General features: G+C 45.8%; 1 protein-coding gene across 1 annotated transcript in view; it reads right to left on the minus strand.

Moving 5' to 3' along the window:
- LOC144682523 (tripartite motif-containing protein 2-like) overlaps positions 1-16,346 on the minus strand; it is a 73,953-nt gene that overhangs the window by 39,442 nt on the left and 18,165 nt on the right. Inside the window, exons 5-7 of the mRNA XM_078544915.1 lie at positions 7,232-7,955; positions 902-1,005; positions 566-733 (exon numbers count right to left, since the gene is read on the minus strand). Coding sequence (XP_078401041.1) covers positions 566-733; positions 902-1,005; positions 7,232-7,955 — 996 coding nt within the window. The remainder of the gene's footprint in view (positions 1-565; positions 734-901; positions 1,006-7,231; positions 7,956-16,346) is intronic.

Here is a 16,346-nt window from a genome sequence, read left to right on the forward strand (position 1 = left end):
TTCCCAACCGCTCCCGGGCCCATCGATCACGCCTGACCACCCACCCACCCGCCAAAGGTCAAATTCAGGCCTTTGAATATTTTTAAGGCAGAGGTGGATAAGCAAGAGGGTGAAAGGTTATCGGGGGTGGGTGGGAAGCAGATTTCAGATTACTATCAGATCAGCCATGATCTTATTAAATGGGAGAGCAGGTTCAAGGGGCTGAATGGCCTATTCCTGCTCCTCGTTCGGATGTCACAGTCTTCTCAGGGGGTTGTTAGTCTGTGGAATTCTCTCCGACAGAGAGCAGGGGAGGTCAGGTCATTGAATATATTCAGGGCTGAGTTAGACAGGTTTTTGATCGACAAGGGAACCGAGGGTTAGAGGGGGGCAGACAGGAAAGTGAGGTTATGGCCACAGTCAGATCAGTCATGATCGAATTGAATTAGGGAGCAGGCTCGATGGGCTGAATGGCCTACTTCTGTTCCTATTGCTAACATTTATAGAGTAGAGATCAGTGGATCCTCCCCGAACTGACCTCTCCCCCAATCAGCCCTCGCCCTGACCTTCCACCCCTCCCCCGCACCTTGAACTTGCCGTCAGGAGTGAAGGTGCTGACCCAGCGGTTGTCGTAATCGGCCACGATGATGTCACCATTGGGATCAACGGTTACTCCGGTTGGACGTTGGAGTTGCCCTGGTGACCGGCCCCGAACGCCGAATCGCAGCTTGAACTGTCCATCATTGGAGAACACCTGGGGGGGTGAAGAGGCTCATTAACAGCTGCAAAACATCTGCTCAGCTAAACCCCACAAGAGCGGCATCCCCATTCTCTGCCCAGTGTGGTGCTCAGTGCCATGCCAAGCGAGGCTGGGAGTTGAGCCTGGGCCTTTCCAGCCCAGGGTGGGGCTGGATTTGGTTACCTGGATACACTGGTTGTTGCTGTCGGCGACCACGATGCGGTTATTCCCTGAGGCTGAGATTCCCTGAAGGTTGGTGAATTCCCCTTTCTCTCGGCCTCTGGTCCCTGAAGCCAGAAAAACACAGAAGAAGAAGATTCACATCTGAAACCAACTAACACCCCGTGGCATTGTGCCAGGCTAACCCTGTCGGTAACACACCAATGCAACAGGCCACAGCAAGTGTAACACAGGCAACAGAGCATGGACACAAACCGCGGTAACAACCATGGCAACAACCATGGGGATAGACCCCCAGGAACAGGCCCCCTTTGCCAGTGCAGGCCCACACCTGACCCCAGGCCCACACTGTGGGCTTGACTATGAATAATTAAGATAATTATTTCCTTACTCAAAGGTAGAAACCATTGACAAAAGAAAGGCTGGCATTTGTATAGCACCTTTCACATCCATGGGTTGGCCTAAAGGATTTCACAGGCAATAAAATGGAGGAAGTGCAGCAGCTAATTGACACCCAGCAATCTCCCCCCCACAGCAGCAATATAAACGTGAGGAGAATTTATTGCTCTGATGTTAAATTGAGGGAGGAAAGGATCCACATCAAAATGAACAGTCACTTGGAAAAATCTGGATTAATGAAGGAGCGCCAAGGTGGATTCATTCAGGGCAAATCATCTTCAACTAATTGATTGAGGTTTTTAATGAGGTATCAGAGGGTTTGATGAGGGTTTTCACTGAATTGTTACAGCACAGGAGGAGGCCATTTGGCCCATCATGTCTGCACTGGCTCTCCGAATCAGCATTTCACCCAGTGCCATTCTCCTGCCTTCTCCCTGTAACACTGCACATTCTCCCTTTTCAGATAATTATCTAATTCCCTTTTGAAAGACTCGATTGACCCTGTCTCCCCCACACTCTCAGGCAGCGCATTCCAGATCCTAACCACTCGATTGACCCTGTCTCCCCCACACTCTCAGGCAGCGCATTCCAGATCCTAACCACTCGATTGACCCTGTCTCCCCCACACTCTCAGGCAGCGCATTCCAGATCCTAACCACTCGCCGGGGGGAAATATTTCTCCTCGTGTCTCCATTGCTTCATTACCTTAAATCTGTGCCCTCTGGTTCTCAATCCTTCCACCAATGGGAACAGTTTCTCCCCCTCTACTCTGTCCAGACCCCTCATGATTTTGAACACCTCTATCGAATCTCCTCTCAGTCTGCTCTTCTCCAAGCAAAACAGTCCCAACCTCTCCAATCTACCCTCATAGCCTAAGTTTCTCATAGAACCATAGAAAAGTTACAGCACAGAAGGAGGCCATTCGGCCCGTCTTGTCCATGCCAGCCCGAGGACACCCAGGTGCCCTTTCTAATCCCACCTTCCTGCACCCGGCCCATAGTCCTGCAGCTTACAGCACTTAAGGTGCAGATCCAGGTACTTCTTAAAAGAGTTTAGAGTTTCTGCCTCTACCACCAACTTGGGCAGCGAATTCCAGACATCCACTACCCTCTGTGTAAAAAAGTTCTTCCTCATGTCCCCCCTACACCTTCTGCCACTTATCTTGAATCTATCTCCCCTGGTTCTAGAATTCTCCATCAAGGGAAACAATTTTATCCTGTCCACTCTATCTATTCCCCTCATAATTTTGTACACCTCAATCAAGTCACCTCTCAGCCTTCTTTGTTCTAAGGAAAATAACCCCAACCTATCCAATCTCTCCTCGTAGCTACACTTTTCTAACCCTGGTAACATTCTTGTAAACCTCCTCTGCACTCTCTCCAGAGCTATTACGTCCTTCCTGTAATGTGGTGACCAGAACTGCACACAATACTCCAGTTGTGGCCCCACCAGTGTTTTATACAATTCTAACATTATATCCTTACTTTTATATTCTATACCTCTGCCAATGAAGGAGAACATTCCATATGCCTTCTTTACAACCTTGTCTACTTGAACTGCTGCCTTCAGGGACCTGTGTACTTGTACGCCAAGATCTCTCACTTCATCTACCCCTCTTAGTATATTCCCATTTATTGTGTAATCCCTGTAACTGTTTGACCTCCCTAAATGTATGACCTCACACTTCTCTATGTTAAAATCCATCTGCCACTTTATCGCCCACTCCACCAACCCATCTATATCGTTTTGGAGATTATGACTATCCTCTACACTATCCACTACTCGGCCAATCTTTGTGTCATCTGCAAATTTCCCAATCGTGCCCCCCACATTCACGTCCAAATCGTTAATATATAACACAAACAGCAAGGGTCCCAACGCCGAGCCCTGTGGAACACCACTTGAGACAACTTTCCATTCGCAAGGGCATCCATCGACCATTACCCTTTGTTTCCTGTTACAAAGCCAACCTTTTATCCAGTTTGCTACATTACCCTGAATCCCATGGGCTTTTACTTTCCTGGCCAATCTGCCATGTGGGACCTTGTCAAATGACTTGCTAAAATCCATGTACACAACATCCACTGCACTACCTTCATCAACCCTTCTTCTCACTTCCACAAAGAATTCAATCAAATTTGTGAGGCAAGACCTTCCTTTAACAAATCCATGCTGACCATCCCTGACTAGTCCATGCCTTTCCACATGACAGTTAATCCTATCTCTCAGGATTGATTCTACTAATTTGCTCACCATCGATGTAAGACTAACTGGCCTATAATTGTTTGGCATTTCCTTTGATCCCTTTTTAAACAATGGAACTACGTTGGCATTTCTCCAGTCCTCCGGTACCTCCCCTGTATCTAGTGAAGATTGGAAAATCATCCTCAGAGCATCTGCTATCTCCTCCCTGACTTCCTTCAGCAGCCTCGGGAACAATCCATCTGGCCCTGGTGACTTATCAACTTTCAGGGATTTCAACCCTTCAAGCGCTTCCTCTCTCTTTATGACTATCCCGTCCAATACCTCGCAGTGTTCCTCCTGGACTACTATACCTACATCCTCCCTTTCCTTTGTAAACACGGAGACAAAATATTCATTCAAAACCCTTCCCACAGCCTCTGCATCTACACACAAGTTTCCATCTTCACCTCTGATAGGTCCCACTTTTTCCTTAACTAACCTTTTAGCATTAATGTATTGGTAAAACATCTTTGGGTTATCTTTAACTTTACTTGTTAATCTTTTTTCATGCCCTCTCTTTGATTTCCTTATTTCCTTTTTCACTTCGTCCCTGCACTTCCTATATTCATTTAGGCTATCTGCAGTGCTTAGTTCTGTGTGCCTATCGTACGCTTTCTTTTTCTGTTTGATCATACCTGGGATCATTCTCATGAATCTTTTCTGCCCTCTCTCTGGTGCTTTCACATCCGTCCTAAAGTGTAGCAGTGAGAACTGGACACAATACTCCAGCTGAGGCTGAACCAGTGACTTAAACAAGCTCAACATAACCTCCCTGCTCTTATACTCTATGCCCCTATTAATAAAGCCCAGGATACTGTATACTTCATTAACCACTCTCTCCACCTGTCCTGCCACCTTCAATGGTTCATGCATATATACACCCAGGTCTTTCTGCTCCTGCGCCCCGTTTAGAGTTGTATCCTTTATTTTTTACTCTCTCCATGTTCTTCCTACCAAAATGATCACTTCACACTTCTCCACATTGAACTTCATCTGCCACCTATCTGCCCACTCCACCAATGTGTCAATATCCTTTTGAAGTTCCACACTGTCCTCCTCACAGTTTACAATTCCTCCAAGTTTCGTATCATCCGCAAACTTTGAAACTGTCCCCTGTACACCAAGATCTAGATCATTAATATATATCAGGAACAGCAAGGGTCCCAATACTGACCCCTGGGGAACTCCACTACAAACCTTCCTCCAGCCCGAAAAATATCCATTGACCATTACTCTCTGTTTCCCATCCCTCAGCCAATTCCGTATCCATGTTGCTATTGTCCCTTTTATTCCATGAACTCTAACTTTGCTCACAAGTCTGTTGTGTGGCACTGTACCAAATGCCTTTTGGAAGTCCATGTACATCACATCAACAGCATTACCCTCATCAATCCTCTCTGTTACCCCTTCAAAAAACTCCAGCAAGTTAGTTAAACATAATTTTCCCTTAAGAAATCCATGCTGGCTCTCCTTAATTAACCTGCATTTGTTCATGTGACTATTAATTCTGCCTTGAATTATAGTTTCCAGAAGTTTCCCCATCACCGAAGTTAAACTGACTGGCCTATAGCTACTGGGCCTCTCGTTACACTTTTTTTTGAACAAGGGTGTAACATTTGCAATTCTCCAGTCCTCTGGCACCTCCCCTGAGTCTACGGAAGAGTGAAAATTATAGCCAGTGTCTCCGCAATTTCCACTTTCGCTTCCCTCAGCATCTGTGGATGCATCTCATCCAGTCCCGGTGCCTTCTCAACTTAAGTACAGACAGCCTATCCAATATCTCCTCCTTATCAAATTTGAACCCGTCTAGTGACTGAATTTCCTCCTCTGTCACCATGGCCTGGGCAGCATCTGCTTCCTTGGTAAAGACAGGTGCAAAGTATTCATTTAATACCTCAACCATACTCCCTCCCTCCATGTGTAAATCCCCTTTTAGGTCCCTAATCGGCCCTACTCCTCCTTTAACCACCCTTTTCCTATTTATATGCCTATAGAAGACAGGATTTTCCTTTATGTTGGCTGCCAGTCTTTTCTCTCAATCCCTCTTCACTTCTCTAATATGTTTTTTCACCTCCCCTCTGAACCTTCTGTACTCCTCTTGGTTCTCAATTGTATTTTCTACCTGACACTGTCATAGACACACATTTTCTTCTTTATCTTAATTTCTATTTCCTTTTTCATCCAGGGAGTTCTGGATTTGTTTGCTCTACCTTTCCCTTTCGATGGAATACACCTTGTCTGTGCCCGAACCAATTCTTTTTTGAAGGTAGCCCAATGTTCAGCTACAGTTTTTCCTGCCTATCATTTGTTCCAATCTGTCTGGCCCAGCTCCGCTCTTGCCCCATTGAAGTCGGCTCTTGTCCAGTTCATTATTCTTACTCTGGATTGGGCACTATCCATTTCTTTCGTCCAAGATCCTGAATCTTATGATAAGGGGTAATGTGGTTGATGTGGTGTACGTGGACTTGCAGAAGGAGTTGGATAAAATGTCACATTATAGAGCTGTCAGCAACATTGAAGCATTTTAACATCAAAGAGACAGCAGCAGCGGGAAGGATATAAAAGGGCTGATGGGATAGAATGTGAGAGGAGTGATGAATTACTGTTTTTTGGACTGGAGGGAGGTATATAGTAGAACTCCCCAAGAATTCTGTAGTAGGAATGAAAACAGTAATAACATGGTCTTGGGGCAGGGCACAATTTGAAAAATTACAGATGACACAAGACCTGGAAGAGTTGGAAGCCGTGAGGAGGATAGCGACAGATTTTAAGAGGGACAGAGAGAGGCTGGTGGAGCGAGTGGAAACATTACAGATAAAATTCAATGGGGAAAAGTGTCAGGTGATGCATTTTAGTAGGAAGAATGCGGAGAGACAATACAAGTTGAATGATACAATGATCCCTCTGCTGTTACCAATCTACCTCCCAATCTCCCACTACTAGTTTCTCTCTCTGTCTCTCTCTCTCCCAATCTCTGGCCATTCCCTCCCTGGAATACAGAGCCCAGGGTCAAAGGGTTCCTGTTGGTACTACAGGGAGACAGTGGTGTAGTAGTAACATCACTGGACAAGTAATCTTTCAGTTCAGGCTAATGCTGTGGGGACAAAAACAGAAACAGAAATACCTGGAAAATCTCAGCAGGTCTGGCAGCATCGGCGGAGGAGGGCACAGTTGACGTTTCCAGTCCATATATAACCAGCTTATATTTCACCCCTTTCCTATTTTTACTTAGTTCTGTTGAAGGGTCATGAGGACTCGAAACGTCATCTGTGCCCTCCTCCGCCGATGCTGCCAGACCTGCTGAGTTTTTCCAGGTATTTCTGTTTCTGTTTTCGTTTTGGATTTCCAGCATCCGCAGTTTTTTGTTTTTATTTAATGCTCTGGGGACATGGGTTCAAATCCCACAGCAGCTGTTGGAATTTAAACTTAATCAGTCAAAACAAACCTAGAACATAAAGTGTCTGAGAAATGGCAATGAAAGTACGGAATTGTCAGAAAAACCCATCTGGTTCACTAATGTCCTTTAGGGAAGGAAATCTGCTGTCCTTACCCGGTCTGGCCTACATGTGACTCCACACCCACAGCAATGTGATTGACTCTGAAATGCCCTCAAGTGCATTCAGGGATGGGCAGCAAATGCTGGCCCAGCCAGTGATTCCCGCTTCCCATGGAAGATTAAAACAAACTCACCGACACGGATAATCAGCTCGTCCTCAATGGGGTTGTCCTTCTTCTTGCCAGTGCCGTACATACTCGCCGGGCGCCTGACTGCTTTCTGTCGAATGTGCCCGCTACTCGGAGACTTCACCCTGCGCTTGACATCGTCGGGGGAGTGGGCAGCATCAGAGGGTTTTGTGGCTCGGACTCTATAGGGACTGCCTTTGACTGGCTGGTTGTACAGGGTTACAGACAGTGTAAAGTCTCCCTCAGTCTTTAGTGTGTAGAGTAACTCATACGTCCCGTTCCTGTTGTCCAGGATTTCGCCCTCGGTACAGCTGCCGTCCGGAGCTGTGATCTCTGCCTGTAAGATGGCGTTACCGGTTTTCACCAGCTCTCCATCTTTATCCTTGGTTGTCACAGTAACCGTTGTCTGCTGGCCAACCACAGCATGACGCAGACCCTCGCCGGTCGCTACGGTCTGTTGGGCAATGGCACTGGTGGTGATCAGGACCCCGAGGTTCTGGATTGACTTCCTCACTCCATCCGTCTCTACTCTCAGGTCCAGGTGGTCATTCTCTTGGGGCTGAAGTGGAAAGTGCTGGGCAGCCAATTCATTCAGGGTCTCGCTCATCTGCTTCTTCACCAGCAGGACCTCGGTCTCCGTGCCGTGGCTCAGAGCTTGCTCCGTGAACTCCGAACTGCTCCGGATTTTCTCCTGACCCTGCAGCAGGTACTCCAACTGAGTGTGAAGGACCTGGGGGAGGCGGGCGGGGGTTAAAGAATAGGCATTAGCTTTCCAACACAGGTGAGCTGACAGGGGCGGGGCACAGACAGACAGGGGCAAGGCCCAGACAGACAGGCAGGGGGAGCACAGACAGACAGGGGCAAGGCCCAGACAGACAGGCAGGGGGTACACAGACAGACAGGGGCAAGGCCCAGACAGACAGGGGAAGCACAGGCAGACTAGGTGGGGGTGGGAGTGGGGGTGGGGGGGGGTGGGGGGAAGAACAGACAGATGGAGGCAGGGCCCAGACAGACAGTGGTGGGGAGGACACCCAGACGGAGGGGGCTGGGCTGTTACTTGGTGTGTGAGGTGGTCCCTCTGTCTGTGCTGAGAGAGTTACTGAGGACAGAGAGTTAGAATGAGAGGCAGTGAGGAGGGGGCTTCTGTGTCACTCTGTGTGACACTAGCTGAACTTCTGACATCGCATCATCACTAACACAGCCTAATCCACCCCCTGAATAATGTCAGCCTTCACCCTGAGACTGAACCAGGCTGCTCACAAGCTTAGTGTCATATATGACCCCCACATGAGTTGCTGACCACACATGCTCCTCCATCACCAAGATCACCTATTTCCACTTCCAACGTCAGACTTTACCGCTGCCTCAGTTCATCTGCTGCTGAAACACTCATCCATGCTTTTGTTATCTCCAGGCTGCTCTTTTCCAATGCTTTTCTGGCCTCGTACCTTCCACAAACTAGAGGTCATTCAAAACTCTGCTACCAATATCCTAATTCGTACCAAAGGTGCTCGTTGACCCACACTGGCTCCCAGTCTATAAACGCCTTGAACTTAAAATTCTCATCCTTGTTTTCAAATCCCTCCATGGCCCCAACCCCTCCCCATCTCTGTAAACCCCAGTCCCACAATCCTCCGAGATCTCTAGTCTCCTCTAATTTGGGCATTGACTCTTCACCCAGTGTAAACGCTCTCTGAAGGAACGTCAGAGACAGACCCAGGGTGTGTCTAACAGAGACTGTCAGAAACCAGGCATCCAGAAACTTCCAAATGTTTATTAACTATAAACAGCAGCAGAGGAATGTATAAGTGTGTGGTATATGCCGGGTGAATGTGGGACTGAGTACAGTACCACCCATACTGTGAGGTAAGAAGGCACATGACCCAAGACCCAGGGTTAGTGGTGTTGGCCAGAGATGGGTAAAGGCCTAGGCATGGGCCCAGGATTGTACAACCCCTCCGTGGCGCGTGTCTCCCCCGTGGGCAGATGCAGCCAGCCATTTAAATCTCCATTCAGCTCGGTGGAACAATAATATTCTGCCGACTGCCGATTCTGTAAAATCCTGGCCATGGAGATAGCTCCTTGTCTGTGCCCTTTACTGTGCATTATGGATACAGTTACCGGTAGGTGGTAAAGACTTTCTGTTAACATACAGGAGATGACAAAGACCTCTCTAACAGACGTATTCTGGAACCAACACCATCATAACATGGTGTCAGCTCGGGTCACAACCTCACAAGAATGCTGAAGAACTAAGAAAAAGAAAATCTTCATCGGATTCTGAACTGAAAGCTCCCAACTGAAGCTACAGGCACTGAGAAAAATTTCCAAAAGAAGCTCAGAGAGAAGAGACTGGAAGCTAAAGGCAGGAGTTTTACTGTGGCAGAGGATTCTACACCATCTCCCTTCAAAGTCCAGCTTCAGCAGGCCAAGCCCATGGCCTGTCTGGGTGCTAAATCTTCACAGCCTGTCTGGGTGAGCTAAATCTTCACAGCCTGTCTGGGTGAGCTAAATCTTCACAGCCTGTCTGGGTGAGCTAAATCTTCACAGCCTGTCTGGGTGAGCTAAATCTTCACAGCCTGTCTGGGTGCTAAATCTTCACAGCCTGTCTGGCTGAGCTAAATCTTCACAGCCTGTCTGGCTGAGCTAAATCTTCATAGCCTGTCTGGCTGAGCTAAATCTTCACAGCCTGTCTGGCTGAGTTAAATCGTCTTTGCTTCCAGTCTGCAGCCAGTCCTGAGAAGCCCTGTTATTAATTCAGTCAGAAGCGCTGTTTGAGCGAAACCCATCGCTAATCCTGATTCTCCAACTCCAAGTCTCATCATGCCTCTGAGTTGGACATAAGGACACAAGTAAGAACATAAGAAATAGGAGCAGGAGTAGGCCATTCGGCCCCTCAAGCCTACCCCGCCATTCAATAAAATCATGGCTGATCTGCCCCAGGCCTCAACTCCTCTTTCGTGTCAGCTCCTCACAGCCCTCAACTCCCCGACATTTCAAAAATCTATCTACCTCCTCTTTAAATACTTTCAGTGATCTAACCTCCACAACTCTCCGAGGTAGAGAATTCCAGACATTCACTACCCTCTGAGAGAAGAAATTCCTTTGCATCTCAGTTTTAAATGAGTGTCCCCTTATTCTGTAACTATGTCCCCTAGTTTGAGATTCCACCACTAGTGGAAACATCTCCTCAACATTTACCCTGTCAAGTCCCCTCAGAATCTTGTACATTTCAATAAGATCATCCCTCATTCTTCTAAACTCTAATGGATAAAGGCCTAACCTGTTTAGCTGTTCTTGATAAATCAACCCCTTCATCCCAGGAATCAGCCTAGTGAATCTCTTTTCAACTGCCTCCAATGCCAGTATATCCTTTCTTAAATACAGGGACCAAAACTGTACACAGTACTCCAGGTGCGGCCTCACCAACACCCTGTACAGTTGTAACAAGACTTCCATATTTTTAAACTCCAGTCTTGTAGCAATACAGGCCAAAATTCCATTTACCTTCTTAAGGACTTGCTGCACCTGCATGCTAACCTTTAGTGTTTCATGCACAAGAACACCCAGATCCCTCTGTGCTGCACTTTTCTGGAGTTTCTCTCCATTTAAATAATAGTCTGTCTTTTGATTCTTCCTACCAAAGTGCCTAACCTCACATTTTCCTACATTAAACTCCATCTGCCAAGTTTTTGCCCACTCACTCAACCTGTCTATATTCCCTTGCAGATTCCTTATGTCCTCATCACATGCCCTCCCACCTATTTTTGTATCCACCAAGTCATTAATATAGATAGTAAATAATTGAGGCCCTAGGACTGATCCTTGAGGCCCTCCACTAGTTACGTCTTTCCAACCTGAAAAAGACCCATTAATCCCAGCTATCTGTCTTCTGTGTGTTAACCAATCCTCAATCCATGCTAATACATTACCCCCAATACCGTGAGCTCTTATCTTGTGCAATAACCTTATATGTGGCACCTTATCAAATGCCTTCTGGAAATCCAAATACACTACATCTACCAGTTCTCCTTTATCAACTCTGCTTGTTATATCCTCAAAGAACTCCAGCAAATTTGTCAAACATGATTTCCCTTTCACAAAACCATATTGACTCTGTTTGATTGCGTTAAACTTTTCTAAATGTCCTGCTATTCCTTCCTTAATAATGGACTCCAGCATTTCCCAATGACAGATGTTAGGCTGACTGGCCTATAGTTTCCTGCTTTTTGTCTCCCTCCCTTCTTGAACAGGGGTGTCACATTAGCAGTTTTCCAAACTGCTGGGACCCTCCCGGAATCCAATGAGTTCTGGAATATTTCGACCAATGTCCCCACTATCTCTGCAGCCACTTCCTTTAAAACCCTTGGATTCAGGCCATCAGGTTCTGGCGACCTGTCTGCCTTTGGTCCCATTGGCTTGTCAAATACTTTGTACCTCATGACAGAGATTGTTACAAGATCTTTCCTCCCATTAGCTCCTTGCTTATCTGATATCTTTAGGGTGTTTATAGTGTCCTCCACTGTGAAGACCGATGCAAAATATTGGTTTAAATTATCTGTCAATTCCCTGTTCCCCATTATCAATTATCCAGTCACATCCTCCAAGGATCCCATGTTCACTTTAGCTATTCTCTCTCTCTTTTTATAAACCCGTAGAAGCTCTTGCTGTTTGTTTGTTTATTTCTTGCTAATTTACTTCCATAATCAATTTTCTCCCTCTTTATTAGCTTTTTAATCATTCGCTGCTGGTTCCTAAAAAATACCCAATCCTCTGGCCTACCACTAGTTTTCGCTACTTTGTATGCCTTAGTTTTTGAGTGGATCCTCTCCTAGACCCCCTTCATTAACCACGGGTGTTTCATCCTTCTCATCGCGTCCTTCTTTTTGATCAGGATAAATTTTTGCTGAGTGTTATGAAATATCTGCTTAAATTTCTGCCACTGCTCATCCACTGACCTTCCCCTTAGTCTATTTTCCCAGCCCGCTTTAGACAACTCTTTCTTCATACCTCTGTAATTGTCCTTATTTAAGTTGAAGACACTGGTTTGAGACCTGAGTTGCTCACCCTCAAACTGAATTTGAAATTCTACCATGTTGTGATCACTACCCCCTAAAGGATCCTTAACTACAAGATCTCTTATTAATCCCACCTCATTACACATGACTAGATCTAAAATAGCCTGTTCCTGGGTAGGTTCTGCAATGTATTACTCTAAGAAACAATCCCTGATGCACTCTACAAATTTGTCTTCCATGTTACCCCTGCCAACCTGATTTGTCCAGTCAATATGCAGATTAAAATCACCCCTGACAATTGTAGTGCCCTTCTTACCCGTCTTCATTGTTCCACAATTTATACTTTGTCTGACAGTGAGGGGCCTATAGATGACTCCCACCCGTGACGTCTTCCCCTTGCTATTCCTTATTTCCACCCAAACTGATTCCACATCACAATCAATTGCACCTATATCCTATTCACCACCGCACTGATACCTTCCTTTATTAACAAAGCTACCCCACCTCCTTTTCCTTTTTGCCTATTTTTCTGGAATGTCGAATACCCTTGAATATTGAGTCCCCCAGTCTTGGTCACCCTGCAACCACGTCTCTGTAATAGCTCTCAAATCATATTCATTTATTTCTTTTTGTGCCATTAACTCATCTATCTTGTTACAAATGCCGCGTGCATTCACAAGAGCCTTAAGCTTTGACTTTTTACCATTATTACACATTCTGGTTCTAATTTCTGCTGCACTCTTCTGCTTATGTTTTCTGCCCCTTCCTAAACTACCTCCTGATGGAGTAAGTTCCTTGCCTGTACCCTTTACTGCATACACACTGTCATGAAAAGCCAATTACAGCCAGAAATTACTTACAGGCACATTGAACATTTTAAGGGAGACGTGTGTGTTGTTAAAGAAATACAAGTGAGGGCATTGAGCAAAAGGTGGCAGATAATGTAAAGTGACCACTTTCTGGAAAAATCCTATGTGGATTATACTGACAGACCTGTCCTGAGAGAAACACAGAATCACAGAATTTTAATGGCACAGAAGGAGGCCATTTGGCCCATCATGTCTACACCGACTCTCCAAATGAACATTATGACTCAGTGCCAATCTCCTGCCTTTTCCCCATTCCCCTGCACATTGTTTCTATTTAAATAATCATCTATTGTCCTCTTGAATGCCTCGATTGAACCTGCCTCCACCACACTTCCAGGCCGTGCATTCCAGACCCGAACCACTCGCTGTGTGAAAAAGTTTTTTCTCATGTTACATTTGCTTCTTTTGCAAATCACTTTAAATCTGTGCCCTTTCCTTCTTGATCCTTTTACGAGCAGGAACAGCTTCTCCCTATCTACTCTGTCCAGACCCCTCATGATTTTGAACATCTCTATCAAATCTCCTCTCAGCTTCTTCTCTCCAAGGAGAACAGTCCCAACCTCTCCAAACTATCCTCATAGCTGAAGTTTCTCATCCCTGGAACTATTCTTGTAAACCTCTTCTGCACTCTCTCCAATGTGTTCACATCCCTCCTATAGTGTGGTGCCCAGAACTGTACACAATATTCCAGCTGAGGTCTATTGAGTGCCTTATATAAAATCAGCGTAACGTCCCTGCTCTTGTACTCTATGCCCCTATTAATAAAGTCCAGGATACTATATGCTTTATAACTGCTCTCTCCACCTGTCCTGCCACCTTCAATGATCTATGCACATATACACTCAGGTCTTTCTGCTCCTGCGCCCCCTTCAAAATTTCACCCCTTGTTTTATATTTACTGTCCATGTTCTTCCTACCAAAATGCATCATCTCACACTTCTCCGCACTGAACTTCATCGACCCCCTATCTGCCCACTCCACCAACTTGTCTATGTCCTCTTGAAGTTCCACACCGTCCTCCTCACAGTTCACAACACTCCCAAGCTTCATATCATTCAAATAGTCCCCTGCACACCAAGATCTAGATAATTAATACATATGTGGGGAGGTGGTGGTATAGTCATTGGCCTGGTAATTCAGAAACCCGGGGTAATTCCATGGGGATCTGGCTATGAATTCCACCACTGCAGATGGTAAAATTTGAATTCAATAAAAATCTGAAATTAAAAGTCTGATGATGACCATGAAACTATTGTCGATTGTTGTAAAAACCCATCTGGTTCACCAATGTCCTTTAAGGAAGGAAATCTGCTGACCTAACCTGGTCTGGCCTACATGTGACTCCAGACCCACAACAATGTGGTTGACTCTTAAATGCCCTCTAAACAAGGGCAATAAATGCTGGCCTAGCCAGCGACGCCCACATACCATGAATGAATATAAAAAGCAGTGCAAGTGTCCCAATACCGACCCCTGGGGAACTCCTGGACAAACCTTCCTCCAGCCCCCCCAAAGAAAACCATTACTCTCTGCTTCCTGTTTTTCAGCCAATTTTGTATCCAAATTGCTACTGTCCCTTTTATTCCATGAGCAATAACTTTTCTCACAAGTCTGTTGTGTGGCACTGTGTCAAATGTCTTTTGAAAGTCCATGTACACCACATCAACAGCGTTACCCTCATCGACCTTTTCTGTTACCTCTTCAAAAAACTCCAGCAAGTTAGTTAAACACGATTTCCCCTTTAGAAATCCATGCTGGCTCTTCCTTATCATCCCAGATTTTTCCATGTGACTACTAATTCTATCCCAAATAATTGTTTCTAAAATCTTCCCCACCACTGAAGTTAAACTGACTGGTTTGTAATTTCTGGGCTTATCCTTACAACCTATTATGAACAAGGGTGTAATGTTTGCAATTCCCCAGTCCTCTGGCACCTCCCCTGAGTCTAGGGAAGACTGAAAGATTGTGGCCAGTGCCCCAGCAATTTCTACTCTCATTCCTCCAATATCCTTGGATGTATCTGATCTGGTCCCAGTGCCTTGTCAACTTTAAGCACCGACAGTCTATTCAACACTTCCCTCTTTGTCAATGTTGAACTCTTCTAGTGTCAGTGTTCCCTCGTCTGTCACCATGGCCTGGGTAGTATCTACCTCCTTGGTGAAGACAGATGCAAAGTATTCATTTAATAACTCAGCCATGGCACCTTCACCCATGTGTAAATCCCCTTTTAGGTCCCTAGTCAGCCCTACTCCCCATTTTACCACCATTTTACTATTTATATGTCTAAAGAGGATTTTGGGATTCCCCTTTATGTTGGCAGCCAGTCTTTTCTCATAATCCCTCATCACTTCTCTAATATGCTTTTTCATCTCCCCTCTGAACCTTCTGAAGGCGGCAAATGCACATGAGATACAGGGTAATTTGATAAGGTGGATTCAAAATTGGCTTAGTTGTAGGAGACAGAGGGTGATGACAGAAGGATGCTTTAGTGACTGGAAGCCAGTGTCCAGTGGCGTACCACAGGGATCTGTGCTGGATCCCCTATTATTTGTAATTTATATAAACGACATAGATGACTATGTGGGGGGGTAGGATTAGTAAGATTGCGGATGACACAAAGATTGGCCGGGTGGTTAGCAGTGAGGTTGAGTGTCTTGGGCTACAGGAAGATATAGATGGGATGGTCAAATGGGCAGATAAGTGGCAGATGGAATTTAACCCTGAAAAGTGTGAGGTGATAAACTTTGGAAGGAGTAATCTGACAAGGAAGTATTCAATGACCGGCATGACACTAGGAAGTTCTGAGGAACAAAGGGACCTTGGTGTGTGTGTCCATAGATCTCTGAAGGCGGAGGGGCACGTTAGTGGGGTGGTGAAAAAGGCATATGGGACACTTGCCTTCATCAATCGAGGTATAGATTACAAAAGTAGGGAGGTCATGTTGGAGTTGTATAGAACCTTGGTGAGGCCACAGCTGGAGTACTGTGTGCAGTTCTGGTCACCACATTATAGGAAGGATGTGATTGCACTGGAGGGGGTGCAGAGGAGATTCACCAGGACGTTGCCTGGGATGAAACAATTAAATTGTGAAGAGAGGTTGGATAGACTTGGGTTGTTTTCGTTGGAGCAGCGAAGACTGAGGGGAGACCTGATCGAGGTGTACAAGATTATGAGAGGCAGGGACAGGGTGGATTGGGAGCAGCTGTTCCCCTTAGTTGAAGGGTCAGTCACAAG

Source organism: Cetorhinus maximus, chromosome 7 (assembly GCF_964194155.1).
Source record: "Cetorhinus maximus chromosome 7, sCetMax3.hap1.1, whole genome shotgun sequence".
Lineage (NCBI taxonomy): Eukaryota > Metazoa > Chordata > Chondrichthyes > Lamniformes > Cetorhinidae > Cetorhinus > Cetorhinus maximus.